This window comes from Acipenser ruthenus, chromosome 32 (genome assembly GCF_902713425.1).
Source record: "Acipenser ruthenus chromosome 32, fAciRut3.2 maternal haplotype, whole genome shotgun sequence".
NCBI classification, from domain to species: domain Eukaryota; kingdom Metazoa; phylum Chordata; class Actinopteri; order Acipenseriformes; family Acipenseridae; genus Acipenser; species Acipenser ruthenus.
Window position 1 is genome coordinate 14,389,603 of NC_081220.1, and position 23,561 is coordinate 14,413,163.

General features: G+C 46.0%; 1 protein-coding gene across 4 annotated transcripts; it reads left to right on the forward strand.

The window, feature by feature from the left end:
* The first annotated feature begins 681 nt into the window (after positions 1 to 681).
* On the forward strand, positions 682 to 20,808 carry LOC117395499 (OTU domain-containing protein 7B). Of its 4 annotated transcripts, none has more exons than XM_059006206.1 (12): positions 682 to 882; positions 9,523 to 9,715; positions 10,725 to 10,895; positions 11,552 to 11,764; positions 12,680 to 12,781; positions 13,147 to 13,274; positions 13,989 to 14,101; positions 14,882 to 15,009; positions 15,497 to 15,646; positions 16,342 to 16,456; positions 17,246 to 17,330; positions 17,970 to 20,808. In XM_059006206.1, exons 2-12 carry the CDS (start codon positions 9,631 to 9,633, stop codon positions 19,476 to 19,478), a joined length of 2,799 nt encoding a protein of 932 aa, XP_058862189.1. In that variant the 5' UTR covers positions 682 to 882; positions 9,523 to 9,630; the 3' UTR covers positions 19,479 to 20,808. The 4 variants fall into 4 exon arrangements, with proteins under 4 accessions (XP_058862189.1, XP_058862190.1, XP_058862191.1 ...); XM_059006207.1 differs by having other exon boundaries at positions 17,973 to 20,808; XM_059006208.1 differs by having other exon boundaries at positions 11,555 to 11,764.
* The last annotated feature ends 2,753 nt before the right edge of the window (positions 20,809 to 23,561 follow it).

Consider the following 23,561-nt stretch of genomic DNA (forward strand, 5'->3'; position numbering starts at 1 on the left):
CACAAAATTCCCCAAAGCAGCCTCTGTGCAGTCTGTGTAAATTGGGACTACAGTACCCATAAGCGTGTTAGCTGGTGGTGCATTCTGGGACATGTAGTTTGTTTCCAGACGCTCTCTCCACACTCGTCAACGGATCTGCAGCAATATTAAGCAGATCTATCAACAGCGTGTCCAAAATACAGCATTTTTCACTAATATATTTTTGCAAGGGATGCAAACTTTTTTTTTTTTCTGGTGGTAGTGGTGAAATATAAAACATAAATTGCCAAATGTGATTTATAATTAAAAAAAAAAACATTTAAATATTTTGCGCTTGTTAGAACAATGTGCGTTACCTGCTTACATCACGAAGATGCGTTACAGAATTGATGACCTCATTCTCTCGTTTACTAATATGGAATCCGCGCAATCCTAATTTACAGCCTTCCTATTGGCCACGCCAACTGCCATGTATTACATCTACACCCGCCCCCCACGTTCCCCAATCTCCAATAGCAACCCTTCCACAGAACACGCCGATCCACAGAACTGTCAATCTTGCGAAAATCCCCGTGTGGGACTGGCTGATGTTACTTCGGCCACCCAATCAGCGGGCAAGGATCTCCACACGCATTGGCTCTCGTGGTTGTCCATCCGAGCCTCACCGGTCGGCGATTGGATAACTCTTGTCGGTGCCCGCCCCCGCGGTGGGCGGGTCGAAACGGCGCTCTCCTGACGTGACATTGTTGTTGTTAGGCGATCCATTTTTTAATACGCCGTTAATTTCTATACTTATTCAATAACGACTGGAGAGACACCGGGTTATTAAAACTGCCGTTACAGTCATTATTAACCGGGGACGACGCGCTGAGAATGAGAGAGCTGCGGGCGGGGGCGGCGACGGTAAGTTAACGCGGTTAGTTTTTCTGTGGGATATTTTTTGGCCTAAAATTAAATGTATTCAAACGGACTGTAGTCGAGTCGTCAGGTTTAAAACCGAGATCAGGACACTTCGGGCTGTTTACAAGAGAGAAAAAAAAGAAAATATGGCTTGCGTTTGGAAATGGATTCTTTCTAGACCCCCCCCCAAAAAAAAAAAACACACACACAGCGGAGGAGATCGTTAACTTGTATTTATATAACGAGAGCCGCTCGGGATAACGACTGCGAGATTTAAAAATCTCAATGTTGTGTCTCATTATTATTATTATTATTATTATTATTATTATTATTATTATGTATTTCTTAGCAGACGCCCTTATCCGGGGGAGGGAGGGACTCACAGTTGTTACAAAATATATCGCATTACAAAATCTGCTCCCCACACACACACACACACACAATGTTTGCATTGCTGTGTTTGCGGGGATTTCTCATTGATTATCACGATAGGCATATTTAGTTCTTAAAAAGGTGTTTTAGAAAGTCGGGACGTCCCCACAACGTCTTGTTTTTTTTTTTTTTTTTTGCAGGGAGATCTTCTCAAATTTGATCCGCACGTTGATAGTAATACCTGCCCACTCGCACAATGGGGAGGGGTTGCGGTTTTTTGTTTAATGCAAACAAAAGCTCAGCACAGCTTGCTACAAGAATGCGAAAAAACCGAACATGATTGTTTACCGGTACATACAGCGTTGAAAAAGTACCGTAAACGAAACTTGACACGGGATTCTAATAGTATGTATTGTAGTGATTTGAATGAATGTAGGGAGTCGCTGTGTGTATGTGTGTGTGATCATTATCGCAGTTTAATGATTTTTACATAGATATGAAACACTGCTTCAGATCTCCATAAGCTTTACATAGATTGTACCACTGGCAGTTGTTTTAAATGGTTGTTTATTCAGTGTTATAGCTCAGAAAACAGGGAGAGCCGCTCTGAGGCTTGGAGCCTGGTTTCAGGAGACTGTAGGTTTCAGGGCGCTGCGCGGCACACCAGGCAGGGAGACTTGGGGGGGGGGGGGGTTGATACAGCAAACCTCAAACTAGGTCTCCAGGCAGAGAAAGTGGCTTCGTGTTCTCTCAGACTTGGGTGTGTAAATGTATATTACTTCCTTTTATGTGTATGCAGTATCATCTGATGTAACTGAATTAAAAACCTTTTTGCAGTTCAAAAGGTTGCTGTCTCCCTAATCTCGGTTTGGTACAGTCTTCATGCGGTATGACTGTAACACTGGGGGAACACCAAAGCCACTTTCTCAGGAGTTTGAAAGCTGGTTCCAGGAGACCCCCGGGTGACCTAGTTTGAGGTTTGCTGTATCAAACCCCCCCCCCCCCCCCCAAGTCTCCCTGCCTGGTGTGCCGCGCAGCGCCCTGAAACCTACAGTCTCCTGAAACCAAGCTCCAAGCCTCAGAGCGCTGGCTTCGTGATCCCTTCAGCTTTGGTCTCCCAAGTCAACTGAGAACTTAATTATAGTTTGTGTGGACCAGCCACACCAGTGAAATACCGGTTTGAAGCCTGACGTTTTCAACAGCGTCGTGCTGTGAAGCTGTGATGTTTTATTGGTTGAAGTTTGCTGGGCGCTGACTTGCAGTATTGTATTTTCCTCTGGTGCTGACTCCAGTGGGGGGTGCCGGGGGGTGCCGGGGGGGGGGGGGGGGGGGCTGGCTGGTAGAACGCACAAGCTGCATTCCCAGCGGATATCTTCCTGTTAGCAGACGACGCGTTTTTGATAAATAAGTAAATAGACATGAGATCCGATTTCAGGTCAGTGGGTCAAAACTTGCAGCGATGAGAAAGAAAGAGTGAGTGATCTCAGCTGCAGTTTATGGAAGGTTTGAGTAGCTCGGTGGTTAGAGCGCAGGGCTGCAGTGGGTTTGAGTAGCTCGGTGGTTAGAGCGCAGGGCTGCAGTGGGTTTGAGTAGCTCGGTGGTTAGAGCGCAGGGCTGCAGTGGGTTTGAGTAGCTCAGTGGTTAGAGCGCAGGGCTGCAGTGGGTTTGAGTAGCTCAGTGGTTAGATAAGATTGTTCATATATAATTTTTTTTTTTTTTTAATTGTATCAATCCTAAAATTCTAGGTGCAAAACATTTGCCCATAGCTGTAAATGGAAGCGAGTCCTCCAGAGGTGAAAGGCTTGTCAGCTGACTGACTCACCGTGATGCAATCCTAAACAAGCAGAAAGCACGGGGAGTTGTGTCATTTCAGCTTTCTGAACATCAGTTTTGCCGCAGCTAACTGGCAGCGAGAAAGCGCTGATAATTGAGGAAGTCTGACTGGTTTTCGTGCTCGGATCTGTAGGGGATTAAATGCATACATGTAGCTTTGCAAAGTCATTAAAAAATGAGCAGAAAGATGAATAACTTGACTGTGGATTACTCCTGGTATTCCTGGAGCCCCAGCATACACTTTGAGGCTTCATCACGAAATCCACGCAGCCCCCCATAATCAAACCTGTCTGCTCTTTCAGCTTCTAACTCATTATTATTATTATTATTATTATTATTATTATTATTATTATTATTTCTTAGCAGACGCCCTTATCCAGGGCGACTTACAATTGTTACAAGATATCACATTATTTTTACATACAATTGCCCATTTATACAGTTGGGTTTTTACTGGAGCAATCTAGGTAAAGTACCTTGCTCAAGGGTACAGCAGCAGTGTCCCCCACCTGGGATTGAACCCACGACCCTCCAGTCAAGAGTCCAGAGCCCTAACCACTACTCCACACTGCTGCCTTTACTCATGGAAAGAGGTTCAGCGTTTGAAGTTAACTGAAGGTGCATTCATCATCAGTCACTCAATGATGCTTAAAAAAAAATATTAAATAATCCATTGGCAGTAATGTGTTTGATACTCTGTGGGCTTGGAGTAATTCATCGCTGTGTGTCTCTGCTGTCTTGTTTGTGTGCCCCAGACTCATGAACAGGATTGTTTGCTTCACGGTGTAAGGAACTGCAAAATACTGTACCAGCAAACCTGGGACTTCTCCAGAGATCGGGCTTGTGTAGAAGGATGATGCAGGTGTGCTGGAAGTAAACCATGTCCAGTCCAACCTGTTTCTTAATTATTTCACTGATCCCTGCTGAGGAGTGCTTTATATAAAGGGACTGGTTGAAGCAAAGTTATACAATGGAATATACAGCTCTGGCCAAAAGCGTTGCATCACCCTGTGGGATGAACTCATGTTGCTTCATGAAGTCGAATGAAAACCTGCTGGAATGATGTAACGTTGAGGTATTGAATTACACACCGCCGCTTTGTATAGTGTTCCATATAGTTAACCCAGGGGAAAAAAACTGCAGAATTGAAAAATGTGACGTTTTGAAATCAAATACTGTGCTACTATTACGGCTTAATTCTGGTAGACTTTTGCGATCTCATTTTGATGTTTCTTTGATTACATGATGTTAAATTTAAGTATCTAAATTATGTTCATAATTATGGCAAAGTTATGCAATTTATTTATTATTATTATTATTATTATTATTATTTATTAGCTGACGCCCTTATCCAGGGCGACTTACAATTGTTACAAGATATCACTTCATTTTTACATACAATTCCCCATTTATATAGTTGGGTTTTTACTGGAGCAATCTAGGTAAAGTACCTTGCTCAAGGGTACAGCAGCAGTGTCCCCCACCTGGGATTGAACCCACGACCCTCCGGTCAAGAGTCCAGAGCCCTAACCACTACTCCACAGTGCTGTGATGGAATATACTTAATTAATTAATCATTTAGCAGATGCTTTTATCCAAAGCGACTTGTAGAGACTAAGGGTGGTGAACTCTGCATCATCAACAACTGCTGCTGCTGCTGCAGAGTCACTTCCAATAGGAGCTCGTTTGTTTTACGTCTCATCTGAAGGACGGAGCACAAGGAGGTTCAGTGACTCGCTGAGGGTCTCGCACAGTGGCTGAGCCGGGATTGAACCTCCTCTTTATTACAGAAGGACCTACAGCAGGCAATTGTGTTCTTCGGATGTCGATGACATTTCACGAACGGAGCGTTTTAATGGAATGACCCTGCAGCGTATTCTGTAGCAGGGAGCAGACAGGAATGTTGCAAGCAGACCGCACTGAAACCAGACTTTCCTTTAGTTGCTGCTGTAGTTTTTTTACCCAGTCAGGCAGCTTTTTATAACGTTGATGTTAAGTGACTTGCTCAGGGTCACACACACACACACACACAGGGAGTCAGTGGCTGAGCTGGGATTGAACCTCCTGGTAACAAGCCCCCTTTCTCTAACCACTGAGCCACCAGGGTTGCCCTGTCGTCGTATTTTCTGGGCATTCAGAACAGAAAATAGGAGGCACTTTTTTTACACAGAGAATTGTGAGGGTCTGGAACCATCTCCCCAGTAATGATGTTGAAGCTGACACCCTGGGATCCTTCAAGAAGCTGCTTGATGAGATTCTGGGATCAATAAGCTACTAACAACCAAACGAGCAAGATGGGCTGAATGGGGCCTCCTCTCGTTTGGAAACTTTCTTATGTTATGTTCTAAACCATAAACACAGCCAGCCGGCAGGTTTTCTTTTTAAAGAGGCGGGTGTGTGATCTGTACCTGGGAGATGACAGGCCCCCCCCCCTTTTTTTTTTTTTTTGGTTTTTAAACAGAGCTACTCAACCTCTCGCTGGGAGCTCCACACAGAAATGGCTTTCCTGTTGCCCAGTGCAGCCGTTCTTTCCCTACAGTTGTGAAAGCATTGCGCAGTGCAGCGCTGTCCTTGCTTGGCGTATCAGCGAGCTCTCTTTCAGTTCACCTGTACACCCAGTTTCATCACGGAAATCAACACCGTTGTCTGCCTTGGTCTTGACGGAGACGCGTGGGTTGAGTCGCACGGAGGCTGGGTGAGAAGTGGAGGAGTTTGTAGCGCTTCGATACAAAGTCAGTGGTGTAGGCGGGTTTGATAGGCAGAGATAAATGCTGTATTTTTAAATGTATTTATTTATAACCCTTCAGTTTTTACTGCAGTGCTAGCGATTTTACAGAGTCGTGGGACACTCTGCACTGTGAAGCAGCCTCTGTGCCTGTGAACCGCGGTGCTTTCTTTGGAGAGCGCAGCGTAGTGGAGGCGTGCGCCGTTTCTGTGGTAACACAAGAACGAAAAGCAGCCGTGCTGTGAAAAATATTCTGCTGCAAAACCTATTGGTTTTTGAGTGCGCTGCCTGGGGCTCCTCCAAAAGCCCTTTGGTAAGTGTTTACAAAGTCTGATCTGTAGGGCAGGCGGGGTCGATTTCAGCTTTAAGAGCTTTGCTGAAAAATTCAACTCTGACCAGACAGTCTCTTCCGAACGAGCCCCAGCCAGGGAGGAGCTCCAGGCGTCAGAGAAGTGGTTGTGTTAGTCAGGGGATGCGTTTCCCGGGAGACGGAGGGCGGGGTAGCTCAGCCCTAGCTTGCTATGCACAGTCAGGAGGACAATGTCAGTCCAATGTCAAGACTGGTTTCTTTTGCAGCAGAGATTTTGTTTTACAGTGCGAATCAAACGGAAAGCGATCAAAGGAGTCTGCTTTAAATTCAAAGGAATCGGTTCAGACTCTCGCACACTCATACAGCTCTGCATCCTCCTGCAGAACGAACTCATTTTGCTTTATAAAGTCAAACTTTTTTTCTCATTTCTTTGATTTACATGATGTTAATAAAATATCTAAATTATTATGTTCATATAGGTTTTTTTTTTTTTTTTTTAATGATACCTGAATCCTAAAACTCTAGATGATGCAGAACTGTTGGCCACAGACACACACAGACACACACAGACACACACACACACACACACACACAGCCCCCCATGCAGACTGGCCTCAGTGCTGAGCTCCAGACTCTGTGCATCAGCAGCCAGTGAGATCACTTCAGGTCATGTTGCCAAGTTACCCAACCCATTACAGCTCACCCCTCACACAGCGCTGGACAAGGTAGCTCCACTTCCTTTGAGAAAGAAGTCTCTCTCTCTCTCTCTCTCTCTCTCTCTCTCTCTCTCTCTCTCTCTCTCTCTCTCATATCATTTTGGTCGTTGTTTAACTTCGTGATAAAACCACAGTCGTGTTTTTGAGTACAGTGCGTACTGTAGGTTTTAAGCATTAAAAACTTAACAAGTCATTTTTTTTTTTTTTTTTTGAGTACCCCGGATGTAGCGGCTAGCATCCTTTTTAATCCAAACCAAAAAAAAAAAGAAAAGGGAATTTTAAAAAGAACCGGGATTATAAAAAGCAGCAGTCTTTCACTAGGGGGTGGATATTGATTTTTGCTGCGTGTTCAGTTCTGTGCTCTTGTCTGGTTGATGTTTTGTTTTGTCAGTGGTCTTGCACTTTGCAAGTAGCCTGGCTGCAGCACCCCCCCCTACCCCCGCCCCGAACGCTTAACCAGAATGGAACCTTTAAAACCACGAAAGCATTTAAGAACGCAGCTAGGCACTTGGGGAGGAAGTTGCAGCATTTTGAATCTCTCTCAAAGAATGCACTGCTAACTAAAACTGACAGTGACCCGCACGTAGTCCTTATAGATAAGAAAGGGAGATCTGTGAGTTCATCTGACTTGAATTGACACGCATTCTGTTTTTCAAATTCCAGCTCAGCCACTGACTCACTGTGCGTGTGTGCGTGTGTGTGTGTGACCCTGAGCAAGTCACTGAACCTCCTTGTGCTCCGTCCTTGTGTTTTTTTTTAAATGACGTCTCAATCCTAAAATTCTAGGTGATGCGAAACTTTTGGCCATTTGCTGACGTGATCCAGTCTGACTGCTTCTTACAGAATGATTTCTTTTCAAAGGCTCTTTTTATGAAGACAGAATTGAAATAGCTTACTAATGTCACCGCCCTGGAAAGCATAAATCGCTCATACCTGTAAGACTGCAGCGTCTCATTTCTTAATTACGTTACATACTGTAGATGACTCACTGAAGTCATGGAGCACTGAAATCGAGGCATGCTTTATAAACCTCTTCACGTAATAAATTCACTCTGTTTTAGATGTGATCTCAATTTAGCCTTGAGTGGGACACTTAGTTAGTTAGTTTGGTCTCACAAAACTAACGCCCCGCAGCTTACAAACCGTTGCCTGTGGGTGTGTTTTTTTTTTTGCGTTCTGTTGTCCAGAGTTGAAGGTTTTCTCTGATTTTTGGGAAGCGCTGTATTTCTGAAGCTGAGCTCCCTCTTCGAGACGGGTGTTTTCCTGCGAGTTTATAACTCCCACTGGCATTCCTGCACACAGAGGAGTGGCCTGCCTGCCTGCCTTCCTCCCTGCCTGCCTCCCTGCCTGCCTCTCTGCCTGCTTCCCTGCCTCTCTGCCTCCCTCCCTGCCTGCCTCCCTGCCTGCCTCCCTGCCTGCCTTCCTCCCTGCCTGCCTCCCTGCCTGCCTCTCTGCCTCCCTGCCTGCCTGCCTCCCTGCCTCCCTGCCTGCCTCCCTGCCTCCCTGCCTCCCTGCCTCTCTGCCTCACTGCATGCCTTCCTCCCTGCCTGCATGCATGAGATTTCATAGTTGTCGTTTTAAGATGCCTAATTAAAGCACAGAGCGGTCTGACATTTTCACACACGAGTGCCTGTTGTTTCTATATCCCTGATTACTGAGCGGAGATTGAAAATTCTCACACCCAGAAGTGTTTTCATGCAGGCCGGTGTTTTAAAAAAGGCATTTCATAAAATGACAAATCTTAAGGTGTTCCTAATACATTTGCAAACCACTGTAAATAAAATAAATCTATTAGGAAAGCATCCTTCGTCTCACAGCAGGAGTTTCGGTTTGCGATGCCAGTGTGCCCGCGTTCAGTACGTGCCATGCTGGTCTCGTTCAGTACGTGTCCTTCGGGCACTATCACGTTGCTTTCAGAGTCCCCAGCTGTTTTAGTAAGCAGCCCTAAGTGTTTAGATACTAGTGCTGCACCCACTGCGTATTGCTGGGTTCTCCAGCTGTACCCCAAATAACTTAATTGAACCAGCTCTAAGTGCTTATTAGAAGCTGAATTGGTCCATTTAATTAGTTTACAGTTAGAAGACAAAAACCAGAAGGGACACCGGCCCCCCAGGATTAAGGTCGGAGACCCCTGTTTTATTGGATTATTGTGATGGAGCTCTCCGCAGAAATCAGGGGCTCACGATCAGGGTGAGGGTCTCTGGTGTGGCTCGGGGGGCTGATTCACCGTTCAGAGTGAATTAAGAAACAGCTGCTTGGGTTTGTGATGATCGCTGCTTTCCTGAGACTCTGAAGATCAGCTTTAATGAAACTGTGTGTTGGTTAGAAGCTATGAAGGAGCCATAGATCTCAAATCAAATTGTATTTATAGAGCGCCTTTCATATTAAAAAAAAGTCTTTCAAAGCATTGTACAATACAAAGCAAAGAACATCACAATAAAATGCATTTGTCGGAGGGTCCCAAGGCGTGTCGCACACACACAAAGCTACCAACAATTAGATTGTTACTATTAATGAAGATGTTTAAAACAGCAATTAAAAAAAGCGAGTGTATGAGTGTAAAAAAAAAAAAAAAAAAAAAGTTTGTATCAATAAAATCAAACGTCATGAAATTTGAATAACAAAATCTAAAAAAAGATTTAGATTGTAAAATAACGCGAGTCCTTTTTCTTTTCTTGTCTGTGCAGGTTCGAGTGTGAGCAAGCTGGCCTGTCTTTGCAGGAGGCTGCGTTTTTGTGTTGTTTTTTTTTCTCGTTTTTGTCGGTGGCGGCCGTGCAGTGTGAATTCATGATCACATGACCTTGGATATGGACGCGGTCCTGTCCGACTTCGTTCGATCCACGGGAGCTGATCCGGGCCTCGCCAGGGACCTGCTGGAAGGTGAGTGTGGGACGAAGCCCCTCCTGCTGGGTTACGTTCCCGCTGAGCGGACCCACGGAGGAGGCTGCCCTTCCTACAGGAGCACACAGCGATCAGCTCCACAGCCATCACTGCCATGGAGTCCATCAGCTACACAGACTTTATTATTATTATTTATTTCTTAGCAGACGCCCTTATCCAGGGCGACTTACAATTGTTACAAGATATCACATTATTTTTTACATACAATTACCCATTTATACAGTTGGGTTTTTACTGGAGCAATCTAGGTAAAGTACCTTGCTCAAGGGTACAGCAGCAGTGTCCCCCACCTGGGATTGAACCCACGACCTTCCGGTCAAGAGTCCAGAGCCCTAACCGCTACTCCACACCGCTGCCTTATTAATGAATTACGAAACGTGTGTCTCTCTCTCACTCACTCTCTCTCTCTTGTTTTTCTTTCTCCTTTTACTTTCTTTCTTTTTTCTTTCTTTTTTCTTTCTCTATCTTCTTTCTTTCTCTTTTCCTTTTTTCTTTCTCTTCCTTTCTTTTCTCTTTTCTTTCCTTTTCTCTCCTTATTCTTTGTTTTCTTTCTTTTTTCTTTCCTTTTCTTTCCTTTTCTCTCTATTCTTTTTTCTTTCTCTTCCTCTTTCTTTTCTTCATTCTTCTTTCTTTTTTCTTCTCTTTTCTTTCTTTATCTTGCAAGCTTTACATTTGCTTCCAATGATTCCTGTGATGTAGTGTTTGATTGGTATAGTTAAAAAGAAGATCCTTTTTTATTCTACATATAAATCCGTACTAAATGGAAGACGCAATACGTTATCGAGCTGGTACTGTGTTTTTGAATTTGTTGTCAAAATAAGATTTTTTTTGAAAAGTACCCGATTCACCCTGTTCTATGTGTGTTCAATTATCACGTCCTCTTAAAATATCAATTCCAGTTCCTTCAGAGGAATTGGGAATTGATTCTAAAAGGGAATTGGAACTGATTCTAAAAAGCAAGTGAGAAACAGGAATTCTCTCTCTGCAGGGAAGAACTGGGACCTCTGTGCCGCTCTGAATGACTTTGAGCAGCTCCGCCAGGTGCATGCTGGGACGCTGCAGTCTTCCTTCGGGGAGGAGAGGGGCTTCCGCCCCCCCGAAAAGGAGATGCCCAGAGTGGGGCGCCCCCTGCTGAACAGGCAGGATGACGCAGTGCAAGGTACTGTCCTTGAGTGAGCCCATGTTTTGTGTTTTTCCCCCCGTACTGAACGACTCTGTTGTAAAACTGCCTGAAGGTTTTCCCCCATGTGGCCTAACACCTAGTAAAGCCAAGAATGGATCAAACTGCTATGCAACGGGAGTGTTCCCTCAGCTCGGACTGAGTCTCTCCCTCTCTCCCTCTCCCTGTCTCTCTCTGTCTTCCTCTCTCTCCCTCTCCATCTCCCCCTCTCCCTCTCTCTCTCCCTCTCCCTCTCTCCCTCCCTCTCGCTCTCTTTCCTCCCCCTCTCCCTCTCCCTCTCTCCCTAGCAGAGAAGCGTCTGTCTCGCGGTATCTCCCACGCCAGCTCCTCCATCATGTCCTTGGCTCGCTCTCACGTCTCTCTCTCTCTCCCTCCCTCTCTCTCTCTCTAGCAGAGAAGCATCTGTCTCGCGGTATCTCCCACACCAGCTCCTCCATCATGTCCCTGGCTCGCTCTCACGTCTCTCTCTCTCCCTCCCTCTCTCTCTCTCTCTCTCTAGCAGAGAAGCGTCTGTCTCGCGGTATCTCCCACACCAGCTCCTCCATCGTGTCCCTGGCTCGCTCTCACGTCTCTCTCTCTCTCCCTCCCTCTCTCTCTCTCTCTCTCTCTCTCTCTCTCTCTCTCTCTCTCTCTAGCAGAGAAGCGTCTGTCTCGCGGTATCTCCCACGCCAGCTCCTCCATCGTGTCCCTGGCTCGCTCTCACGTCTCCAGCTGCAGCGAGCCTCTCCTGGACACCCCGCTGTGCACCTTCCAGCTGCCCGACCTCACTGTGTACAGAGATGACTTCCGCAGCTACATCGAGAGAGACCTCATCGAGCAGGCCATGCTGCTGGCTCTGGAGCACGCAGGTACCCGCTCTGCAAAAACTCAGCAGCTTCCCCTGGCATTCACACTGCCGCTTCCCCTGGCATTCACACTGCCGCTTCCCCTGGCATTCACACTGCCGCTGCGGCCAGTAGCATAGCATCACCATTGAGACATAATGAAAAAAATATATATATGAACATAATTTAGATTATTTGTTTATTTAGCAGACGCCTTTATTCAAGGCGACTTACAGAGACTAGGGTGTGTGAACTATGCATCAGCTGCAGAGTCACTTACAATTACATCTCACCCAAAAGACGGAGCACAAGGAGGTTAAGTGACTTGCTCAGGGTCACACAATGAGTCAGTGGCTGAGGTGGGATTTGAACCGGGGGACCTCCTGGTTACAAGCCCTTTTCTTTAACCACTGGACCACACAGCCTCCTAGATCTTTTTATGTAACGTCATGCAATCAAAGAAACTACAAAATGATACTGGAATGTTATTTCATTATTATTATTATTATTATTATTATTATAGTAGTACAGTATTTCATGTTCGATTTCAAAAGGTCTCATTTTTCAATTGTTAGTTTTTTTTGCTAAGTATATGGAAAACTATCCAAAGCGGTGGTGTGTGATTCAGTATGTTAACGTCACATTATTCGGCAGGTTTGCATTCGACTTTATGAAGCAAAACTAGTTAATTCTATCGGGAGATGCAAAACTTGTGGCCAGAGCTGTGCAGACATGAAAGCTGAATAACTTGATCAGTGGCTTGCTTTCCATCAATGCAAAGCAATATTGAAATGACTGCCTGCTTGTTTTTTCTGGGAAAAAAATAAGCAGGCTTTGTGTTCAGCTCCCCTGAACGCCCACGATTTTGTAATCGCGTCAGCCTGTGGGCGCTCTGCTAAAGATGAGATGACGTTCCTCTCCTGCCCTTGTCTCGTGCAGGTCGATTGAACTGGTGGACCAGCGTCGGTGCAAGCTGTCAGACCCTGCTTCCTCTAGCCACCACTGGAGATGGGAACTGCCTCCTGCATGCGGCTTCACTGGGTAAGGGGTCCGCTGTGTTACTATTGCAGTAGGGCAGGGTGCTTCATCGGCAAACCCTTATTTATTTATTTTTTTTAATCTACAGCTATGGCCAAATTTTGCATCGCCTAGAATTTTTAGTATTGAGACTAATTTAGCCCAGCCTTAACAAACTCATAGTAAAACCAGGAATGGATCAAACTGCTATGCAACAGGAGTCTTATTTCTATCCCTGTGATGTACTGGAATGCAGTATGCATTTTAGATTCTGAAGAACATTTTTGGAAATGTGAAGAGCCCTAGGTCCCGTTTTGGGGGGTATTCATGTCGGAGGGTGTGCCCGAACCCCAAACCCTAACCTCCCCCCCTGTGGTTTCCATCGTCAGGGATGTGGGGGTTCCATGACCGGGATCTGATGCTGCGGAAGTCCCTTCACAGCTTGATGGACAAGGGGGTGGAGAAGGAGGGTCTTCTGAGGAGGTGGCGCTGGCAACAGACCCTCCAGAACAAAGAGGTAACTCTCAGAAAGCAATCGGGGAGGGGAGAGGGTCCGGGGACAGGCTTTCAAAACCAGACAGAGCTCGCATCGGGAGTCATCGTTCGTGTTCGATGAAAAAAACCTGCGAGATCAAGGGGTGTCAGACTCCATTCCTTGAGGGCCCCCTCCAGGAACCGAGTTTGACCCCCCCCCCCCCCCCCCCGGGTTAGATTTAACTTACAAATCGGTCTGGTTCACTGACCGTTACGGACAGTGCTGGTAGTTTTTATTTGTCCACTGCAGCGCAGAGTGAAAAAAAAAGTGCAAAGAATTCTTGAAAGGTTGACAAGACCAAACTGCACAGGTTCATCAAAGCCTATTCGACCAGTGCTTGGATTAATTAAGGAATCAGTCATTTAGCAGACGCTTTTATCCAAAGCGACTTACAGAGACTAGGAGGGTGAACTATGCATCATCAATAACTGCTGCTGCTGCTGCTGCTGCAGAGTCACTTCCAATAGGAGCTCGTTTGTGTTACGTCTCATCCGAAGGACAGAGCACAAGGAGGTGAAGTGACTTGCTCAGGGTCACACACACACACGCACACACACACACACACACACAGTCAGTGGCTGAGCCGGGATTTGAACCTCCTGGTATCAAGCCCCTGTTCTTTAACCGCTGGACCCCCAAGCCTCCTGGATGCTGTAATAACGCCCCCCTCCCCTCTCCTTGATCCCTGCTCTGCAGTCAGGACTGGTGTACACCGAGGAGGAGTGGCAGAAGGAGTGGAACGAGCTGATCAAACTGGCGTCCAGCGAGCCCAGGATACACTACAGCACCAACGCAAACAACTGTGCAGGGTAGGGAGGAAGCCTGTGATGGGGGAGAGGGAGAGAGGGGGAGAGTGGAGGATAGTGGGGAGTGGGGAGTGGGGAGTGGGAGAGGGGAGGATGGAGGGAGGGGGGTATTCGGTTAGAATTGTTTATTACAATAATTGAGAAGCAGAAAAATGACCACTGGTTGTGTTTTCTTTGTGTCTCTGTGTGTGTGTGTCTGTCTCTCTTTCTGTTTCTCTGTGTGTGTGTGCGCGTGTGTGTGTTTTGTCTGTCTGTCTTTCTGTGTTCGTGTCTGTATGTTTGTCTCTGTGTGTGTCGCTCTCTCTGTCTGTCTGTGTGTCTGTGTGTGTTGCTCTCTGTTTCTGTGTGTGTGTGTGTGTGTCTCTGTGTGTGTCGCTCTCTCTGTGTTTGTCTCTCTGTGTGTGTCGCTCTCTCTGTGTGTGTGTCTCTGTGTGTGTCGCTCTCTGTCTCTCTGTGTGTGTGTCTCTGTGTGTGTCGCTCTCTCTGTGTGTGTGTCTCTGTGTGTGTCACTCTCTGTGTTTGTCTCTCTGTGTGTGTCGCTCTCTCTGTCTCTCTCTGTGTGTGTCGCTCTCTCTGTCTCTCTGTGTGTGTGTGTGTGCGTTGCTCTCTGTTTCTGTGTGTGTGTTTGTCTCTGTGTGTGTCGCTCTCTCTGTCTGTCTGTGTGTCTGTGTGTGTTGCTCTCTGTTTCTGTGTGTGTGTGTGTCTCTGTGTGTGTCGCTCTCTCTGTCTCTCTCTGTGTGTGTCGCTCTCTCTGTCTCTCTGTGTGTGTGTGTGCGCGCGCAGAGCGGAGCAGGCGGAGGAGCCTGTCTATGAGAGTCTGGAGGAGTTCCACGTCTTCGTTCTGGCTCACGTGCTGAGGAGACCCATCGTGGTGGTGGCTGACACCATGCTGAGGGACTCCGGTGGGGAAGGTGAGAGTCTCTCCCCTGCAGATCACAGCCTTGCACAGACGCTGGCTGCCTTTCTAGTCCTCCAGCTTCGTCGATCGTATGAGAGGCTTTAGAAATATTAGCATTCCCTTTGAGACGACGCCTTCCAGCAGCTTGTGGAGTCTGTGCCAAGCTGTCAAGGCTGTGATCCGGGCAAACGGTGGCCCTTCCCAAACGTTAGCTTCAGGTCCTAATCAAGTGTCCCTAATGTATGTACCTGGTGTTTTAAATGACTGCACAGCAGTAGTTGACAGCTCTGGCCAAAAATGTTTGCATCCCCCTATAGAATGAACTCCTCTTGCTTCATAAAGTTGAATGAAAACCTGGTTCGTGTGTGTGTGTGTGTATAACTTAACACCTAAAAAATAAGCTTCTCAAATTTTTTTTTGTCCAAAATAATAAAAGTTTCACAGTATTCCATGAATTGTGATCTGATCCGTGTGCTGACGCTCCCTCCCCCTTTTCCCAGCCTTCGCTCCCATCCCGTTCGGAGGAATCTACCTGCCCCTGGAGGTGCCCTCCGCCAAGTGCCACCGCTCTCCCCTGGTCCTGGCGTACGACCAAGCCCACTTCTCTGCCCTCGTCTCCATGGAGCAGAGAGACAACTGCAGAGAGCAAGGTAACCCACTGGGAGACGGGGCGAATAAGACTGCACCTGGGAACGGGTGACACTGCTGTGCAATAGGAGTCTTATTCCCATCCCTGTAATCAAACCAGCATTAAAATACTGACCGTCTGGAAACGTGGCTAGCTAAAACAGCCTCACAAATTCCCAGTTCCAATTCCCTTTTTTAATCAATTCACAGCATTCTGTTAAGATGACCGTCTCACAACAGCGGAAACGCATGACTTCAATTGAAGTCGCTGTTTGTGAGTCAATTAAACTGGCTTCCAATGAAAGAAGCAGCTGAACATCACAACTATTTATTATCACACCTTGATACCAGGAGGTTCAAATCCCGGCTCAGCCACTGACTCCCTGTGTGTGTGTGTGTGTGTGTGTGTGTGTGTGTGTGTGTGTGTGTGTGTGTGACCGTGAGCACGTCACTGAACCTCCTTGTGCTCCATCCTTCGGATGAGACTTAAAACAAACAAGCTCCTATTGGAAGTGACTCTGCAGCAGCAGCAGCAGCAGTTGTTGATGATGCAGAGTTCACCCTCCTAGTCTCTGCAAGCCACTTTGGATAAAAGAGTCTGCTAAATGACTCATTAATAATAATAATAATAATAATAATAATAATAATAATAATAATAATAATAATAATAATATTAATAATAATATTCTGTCTCTGAACGCCTTGCTCTGTTCCCTAGCCGTGATCCCGCTGACTGACTCCGAACACAAGCTGCTTCCCGTTCACTTCGCCGTGGATCCGGGTCGGGATTGGGACTGGGGCAAAGACGAAAACGACAACGCCCGACTGGCCAAGTACAGAACCCCCCCCCCCATCTCTCTCTGTCTCTGGTTTTATTACACTTTCTGCTTTAGTCCATTAAGTGAATCTAAACAACAGAAAGAACACATGCAGTCCACGGAGCCGCTTTGAGCTGTGTGACATCATCGCCCGTGAGGGGGCGGAGCTTTAACCCATGACGTGCCGTCGTCCTTATTTGAGGACGGGCTACTTCTGTAAATTTCTGGAGTGTTGTTGTTTTTTTTTTTATTTTATTTTTTTACTGCCGTCTATCGCTGCTGATTTTAATTTTCTCCTGTAACTACATCGTTATGATAACTGGCAAAAAATTATTGGAAACGTGTCAAATGACATAAATATAGCTAGTTATCTGATTTTATTTATTATTATTATTTTTCAAAGAACATGTTATTTATTGGATACTTAATGGGTTAATGCAAAACAAATTAGCAGATCTTGATTTAGATCACAGTCAGCTGTATGAGATCAAACTTTGAGAATCTAGTCCGTCCAGTTTCTTTGTTTTCCCTTAAGCTGAGTTGAACACGAAGCCACTTTCTCAGGATCTTGAAAGCTGGTTCCAGGAGACCCCCGGGTGACCTAGTTTGAGGTTTGCTGTATCAAACCCCCCCAAGTCTCCCTGCCTGGTGTGCTGCGCAGCGACCTGAAACCTACAGTCTCCTGAAACCTGAAGCTCCAAGCCTCAGAGCGGTGACTTCGTGTTCCCTCGGGTTTAGAGTTCTGATTGAGCTTGGTTTTGATAACGAAGTGTGTTTTTAGTTTTTCCTCTCTTGTCTTTGCAGTGTGACGTTATCCTTGGAGGCTAAACTGAGCTTGCTGCATACCTACATGACTGTGACGTGGCTGCAACTCCCATGCGAAGCCCAGGTATGTCGCCAGCATTCGACGATGGTCTGTCTTTTACACACAGCTCTGGCCAGAAGTTTAGCATCCCCCTGTAGAATGAACCGATTTAGCTTCATCAAGTCGAATGAAAACAATGTCACGTTAACAGATTGAATTACACACCAGCCACTCTGTATAGTTTTCCCCCATATACTGAAATGGAAAATATGTGACATTTCGAAACATGAAATACTGTACTGCTATTATGGCTTCCTTCCGGTAGACTTTTAAGCAGTATAATTGATTTACATGATAAATCTAAATTATACATTTATATATAAGTATTTTCTATTTATATATCAATCCTAAAATTATAGGTGATGCTAAACTTTTAGCCATAGCTGTACATGCGGTTTTTATTCTCAAAGAAGCGACAATCGACTTGAAACAGTTGCCGTAGCATTTTATACAATACAATACACGAGTGTTTTTATATAGCGCCTTTCAAGCCGCAAACTGTAAGCTCCAGTTTATATAAAAACACATCGAAATTAAAAATAAAAGGTAGTTTTTTTTCGTTTGTTTTTTTTTCCAATTAACAATCCAGTATTTCAACCAGAAAGAGCGTTTCGTGGGCTGCGCTCTCCCGTCTCTCGTCTCTCATCTCTTTCTCTTCCACAGCAGGCCCCGCTGGCTCAGCCCGAGTCCCCTACTGCCTCTGCTGGAGACGAAACTCGCACCCCTCCCGATTCGGGGGAGTCCGACAAGGAATCTGTCTGCAGCAGCTCCAACGGGACAGGGGGTGAAGGAGGAGCGGGAGGGGGCAAGACCGCCTCTGGGGGCAGCAGCTCCAGCAGCAGCAGCAGCAGCACCAGCAGCAGCAAGGAGGGGAAGGACAAGGCAGCCAAGAAGGACAAGAAGCGGGCCGACTCGGTGGGCAGCAAGCTGGGCAGCTTTGGCAAGACCCTGGGCAGCAGGCTGAAGAAAAACATGGGCGGGCTGATGACCGGCAAAGCTGGCGGAGGCAAGCAGGGGGAGGAGAGCCTGGAGGAGGAGGAGAAAGAGAAGAAGAAGAAGAAAAAGATGATGATGATGAAAGGCTCGAGGAAGGGGAGCCAGGAAGGGTCTCCGAGCAGCGGTGGCGAGGGAAGAGGGGCTGGGGGTGGGGACGAGAGACAAACCTCTTCCCCCCAGCAGCAGCAGCAGCAGCAGCAAGAGCCATGCAAGTATGGCAGCGACGTCAAGGTGAGTCTGGGAATCCTGCGGGCCGCCATGCAAGGGGAACGCAGGTTCATTTTTGCCGGCCTGCTGACCACCAGCAGCCGGCAGCCCTTCCAGGAGGAGATGATCCAACGCTATCTCGCGGACGCCGAGGAGCGCTTCCTAGCCGAGCAAGAGCAGCACAGGGAGGCGGAGAGGAAAGGAGCGCCGCTCCCCGTCTCCGCCCCAGCCGCGGCAATCTCCAACGGGACCCTGGGAAGGAAAGACCCGACTGACTGCTACCGCCAGCCCTTCGACCCCAAAGAGGAGCCGGAGGGCCCCCATTTCAACCACAGCGGCCTCAAACCGCCCCCCTTCCCCGCCAACAGCTACTCGGGGACTCTGACCATCCCGCGACCCAGCCTGCGCCCCAGCCTGCTCGGCCACTCCAGCCTGCCCGCGGCCCACCCTGCCTGCAGCCAGGAGACCAGGCGGCAGCTGGCTGGGGGCTCCTCCTCTTACAGCTGCCTCCCATCGTACGCCACCCTGCCCAGACGCTGCCCCCTCGGACCCCCTCATTCCCAGTACCGCCCCCCTCCTGCCGCGGCGGGCAGCCCCGCTCGGCCGTCACGCTGCTCGCCGATAGAGACGGAGGAGGAGGATCAGCCTCCAGATTACAGGCAGGAGGAGAGAGTGCCGGGGGGGGGAGGAGGAGGCGGGTACAGCAACGGGTACCGGGATGTGCGAGGTGGGGTCCTCGCCCCTTCCTCCTCCTCTCCTCCTCCTCCTCCTCCTCCTGCTTCTTATTCTTCTTCTTCGGACAGAAACGCGACCCCGCCCGGCAGGAATTTTTACGCTGCTCAGCAGACGAAATGCAAAATGCCGGCTTGCAACTACTATGGGCACCCGGAGACGGGCCACTACTGCTCGTACTGTTACAGAGAGGAGATGAACCGCAGGGAAAGAGAGTCTCTGGAGCACAGGTTCTGAAACTCCCTCCTTCTGTCTCTCTCTCTCTCTCTCTCTCTGTAGGAGGAGGAGAGAGAGAGAGAGAGAGGGGGACGGGGAGGGTTTAGTTAGGCTTGAACGGTTTTGTCGTTCTGAATTCCTCTCCGCTTCCTTCCATACAGGACGCCCACCCTTCTACGGATGAAGGGAAATGCAATAATGAAGTCTAATGATGGGGGAGTGGGGGGGGGGGATGGAGAGAGAGAGACACACGTCTGCAGCCTGACTTGCGCTGTGTGAATCACTACACCAGGACGTGACAGGGTCCCTTTTGAGTTTTGTTGCAGTTTTTACCTTCTGATTTTGAGAGTTTTTGAAGTTTTGGATGACAGAAAGGGACTTGGGAGTGGGGTTAGTAACGCGCACTCAAGGACAATCTTTTTTTTTTTTTTTTTTTTTTTTAAATGTCCCCCCTCCCCCCCACCCCCTCCCCTTACACCCATTAGTAATCGGTGATTTGTTTTAATATTGCTGTTTTTAAATCTCTAGGGATTTGAAAGTTTAATTCTTCAACGGTATCTTGATCTGTCTGTCCCGTCCCCCCAAAACAAACAAACAAAAAAATATTTTTCCAGGGATCGTGTACAAATTGCAACATTTTCACAGAGACGAACAACAACAAAAAATTAAGTTTTTTTTATTTTTTATTATTATTTATTATATATATATTTAAATTAAATTCATTTATTTAAGGGACATTTTTAAGCATTTCATATTTTTAACATTTTATATGTGTAGTATTACATTCAAAAGGCAGTATTTCGTGTGCGATTCCTGATTTAAATTTGCCATTTGATATTACTGAATTTAACATTGGGGGTTTCCAGACATAACATACTGTGTGTTATGGCTGCTGTACTTGGTACAAATCAAACACTAGCCCGTATGTATTCAAAACCTGACTGTATTTTTTAGTGGCGCTATGAATCTCTACCTGCAGTTTAGCACCATCTAATGGGGCTAAAGTGAAGTGCACGAGAGAGCGGATAGGTGAGGCTGATTTTTCAGATTACATTTCAGTAGGTAAAATAACTTTTCAAGTTGATAAAATGAGAGGGTGCGGTAAAAAGACGACTTACCCATGTGATTAAAAATGTAATTTAATTATTAATTGAAAAAAATCTAAGTATTTATTGACGTCATTTGATACGTTGCATATAGATGCTAGCTTCTGCGGTTATCAGAAATGAGCAAGTAGGTTATCGGAGCAATATAGCTGACGAGTAGTTAAAGTAACAGGTGATAAAAGATTCACTTGTAAAGGTTTAGACTATTAGCCCTGATTGTTTCATCTTTTTAATGGGGGGGGGGGGGGGGGTTCAAATAGACAATTTCAGGTGCAGTAAATATTAATGACGTTACTTCTCAATTCTGGTGGGTGATAAATGATAGAAGACCCCAATATGCTTTAAAACAATCGCAAAACCTTCCATATTATCTTTTTATACAAAGTCTATATATATAATTTGATTTCACACGTTACTTGAAAGTGTTGGAGTTTGTACACGATCCCTTACATTCATTTTAAAAGTCGACCTGCTGTTGCAAAACACGAGCCCAGACAAGCAAACCAGTCTGTCTGAATTCCATTCAGTCCAACTCCGAAAACTATCCATCTGATTCAATTCCCTGATTCAAAACACACCTGAGCTTCTCCTCGCCTGGCTGCTTTCATTTTACTGTGTTCAATTTTTTTTTTTTTAAAGCAATAATTCTTAAGCTCTTTTTGAGGGTGAGGGTGAGGGCGGTGGGGTGCACAGTCTGTACTGGGTTTCTGTCGCGGGGTGTGTAGCCTCTAGTCCAAAGCTTCTGGTCAGACAGGGTATTTATTCTTTTAGTTTATTTTTATTCTTCCTTAAAATCCAGGAAAGGGGAAATTTGAATCGAATTTGGCAAGGATTGTAATTGGTTTAAATATATATATAATATTAGTACTTCTAGCGATGTGCATTTCAACCATGTGTCCGGCAGATGGCGAGCTTGTCACACGAAGAGGATGAATGTTTCACACACTCCCCCCTGCTGGTGGAATGCAGTAGTGCGCATTGAAAAGAAATGCTGTTTTTTGACACAGCAAGCAGGGAGAGACGAAGACTGGGGTGCAGAGTTTACTGAAAGCGTGTTTTTAAAATATATCTAAGTAAAGTGACAGTGTGATGTTTATGGTTGATATAAACATGTATTGTTTATGAACAAATGAAGAAAAAAAGTGACGAATGTTTAAAAAAAAAGATTTAAGATTGTATCGTGTTGGACACTAAACTTGTGTGTGTGTGAGTCGAGCTAGTTAGCAATGCAGAATGCTATTGACTCTGTGCTCAGTGTGAGAATGGAGAGAGATCGTGCTGTCTGATTGTGTATATATGGAGAAGAGAGAAATCGTTTCACTCTGGAACACACGCAGTTCATTTTGACTGAGCCGTTTTTTGAGCTGTGTGACGTCATCGCCTTTGGGGGGGGGGGGGGGGTTTAACCCATGACGTGCCGTCGTCCTTATTTGAGGACTGGCTGCCTTTTGTAATTTTTAAAACTGGCCTCTATCTGTTTATTTTAATTCTCTTTAATGGAAATCAGACTCCCGTTGCATAGCAGTGTGATCCATTCCTGGTTTTACTGTGAGCTCCAGCGAGACACACCTGAGCTTGTTGCCCTAGACGCACTGTGGCTGATCAAGCGCGTCGTACAATAGGAGCCTAATTTCCATCCCTGGTTCAAGGGAAGGATGTCTGTTTCAGTGTTTTCTCTCCAAAGTTTTGCACAGTTTAAATCAAGTCTCGCTTCAAGACTGGAATCCAGTACCTCGGGATATGTAAATAAATACATACAAATGCTGAATGAATGGAAAGACGAGCGTTTGAACGGTGCGTGCGTGCGTAATCTACACAACCATAAACAGACACGTCCTAGTGAAGATAGCGATGCTCTGAACACAAGATACCTGCTTAAACAAAAGAAAGTGAAGTGACTTTCTCTTTGAAGCCAAATGTTCACCACTCCATCCCACGCTTTATAACAGCGTGTTGTATGAAAAATGTATATGCAACCGGAGATGAACGCCCCAGGCTCTCGTGAAAGCTGAGGGTGCCGCCGTACCGTCGACCCAGGCAGAGGGGCTTCTAGCGCCTTGGGGGGGTCTGTGCGCTTAGAAAATGGGGAACTTATAGGGCGAAAAAAGACCAGTTTTGTGGTTTTAATGAGGTGGCTCAAGGATTGTCCAGGTGAAAAGACACGTGTGCTGAAACTTTATTTCCCGGGCATCTATTGAAAGTTAAGTTGCCAAGGGTACTAACCAATGAGATGCCAGGGAATTTATATATATATATATATATATATATATATATATATATAACAGAAGAGTGTTTGAAAATAATGTAATATCGTGTGTTTGGCTCCAAGTTGAAAAGTTTGAACAAATACTATTTTTTATTATTATCATTATTATTTTTAAGAAAGAAAAAAGAGAGTGCGTGTGTGTGTTACTGGGCATGTTTTATTTTATAGAGACGAGGAGAAAGTTTTTGAAAGGATTGAAAAAAAACAAAACCTGCACAATGTTATTATAAAGCGACAAGAACTTATTTTTTTGTCTGCAGACCTTCTGGATACTGTATCATTGTCCTCACTTTTCTAACTAATGTTTGTATAATAATAATAATAATAATTATAATACAATGCAACCTTTTTTTTCCCTGAGCAATGCATCTTTGTATATAGAAGTTTGAAGTATAATCTATGCAGACTAATTTGTTTTTTGTCATGCGGTTTTTAGCGCACCTGTGTTACTGCAATGAGGGGCGGGGGGGCGTGTGGTTCAAAATTAATAAAATACTACTGCATCGAATCTGTTTTTTCTGTGTCTTTTCAATGCAAATCAATGCTGGAATGTACTTGATCAGGAGGGGGAGGTGGAGCGGGGCAGCCCTGGTTCTGCAGGTCCACCATCCTGCAGGTTTTCTGGGTGTCTCTAAATTCTCAATGGCTAAAGGTCTGGACAAGCACTGTTAGCGTTGACCAAGTAAGAACATGATCGACTGTCAAGTAACTGAGAACTCGGGGTGGAACGAA

Excerpts from the sequence above, each read along its gene's own strand:
- LOC117395499 (XM_059006206.1), top strand. The coding sequence starts at position 9,631 with ATGACCTTGGATATGGACGCGGTCCTGTCCGACTTCGTTCGATCCACG. Across the intron at positions 9,716-10,724 it reads CGCCAGGGACCTGCTGGAAG|GGAAGAACTGGGACCTCTGT; the intron begins GTGAGTGTGGGA and ends CTCTCTCTGCAG. Across the intron at positions 10,896-11,551 it reads GCAGGATGACGCAGTGCAAG|CAGAGAAGCGTCTGTCTCGC; the intron begins GTACTGTCCTTG and ends CTCTCTCTCTAG.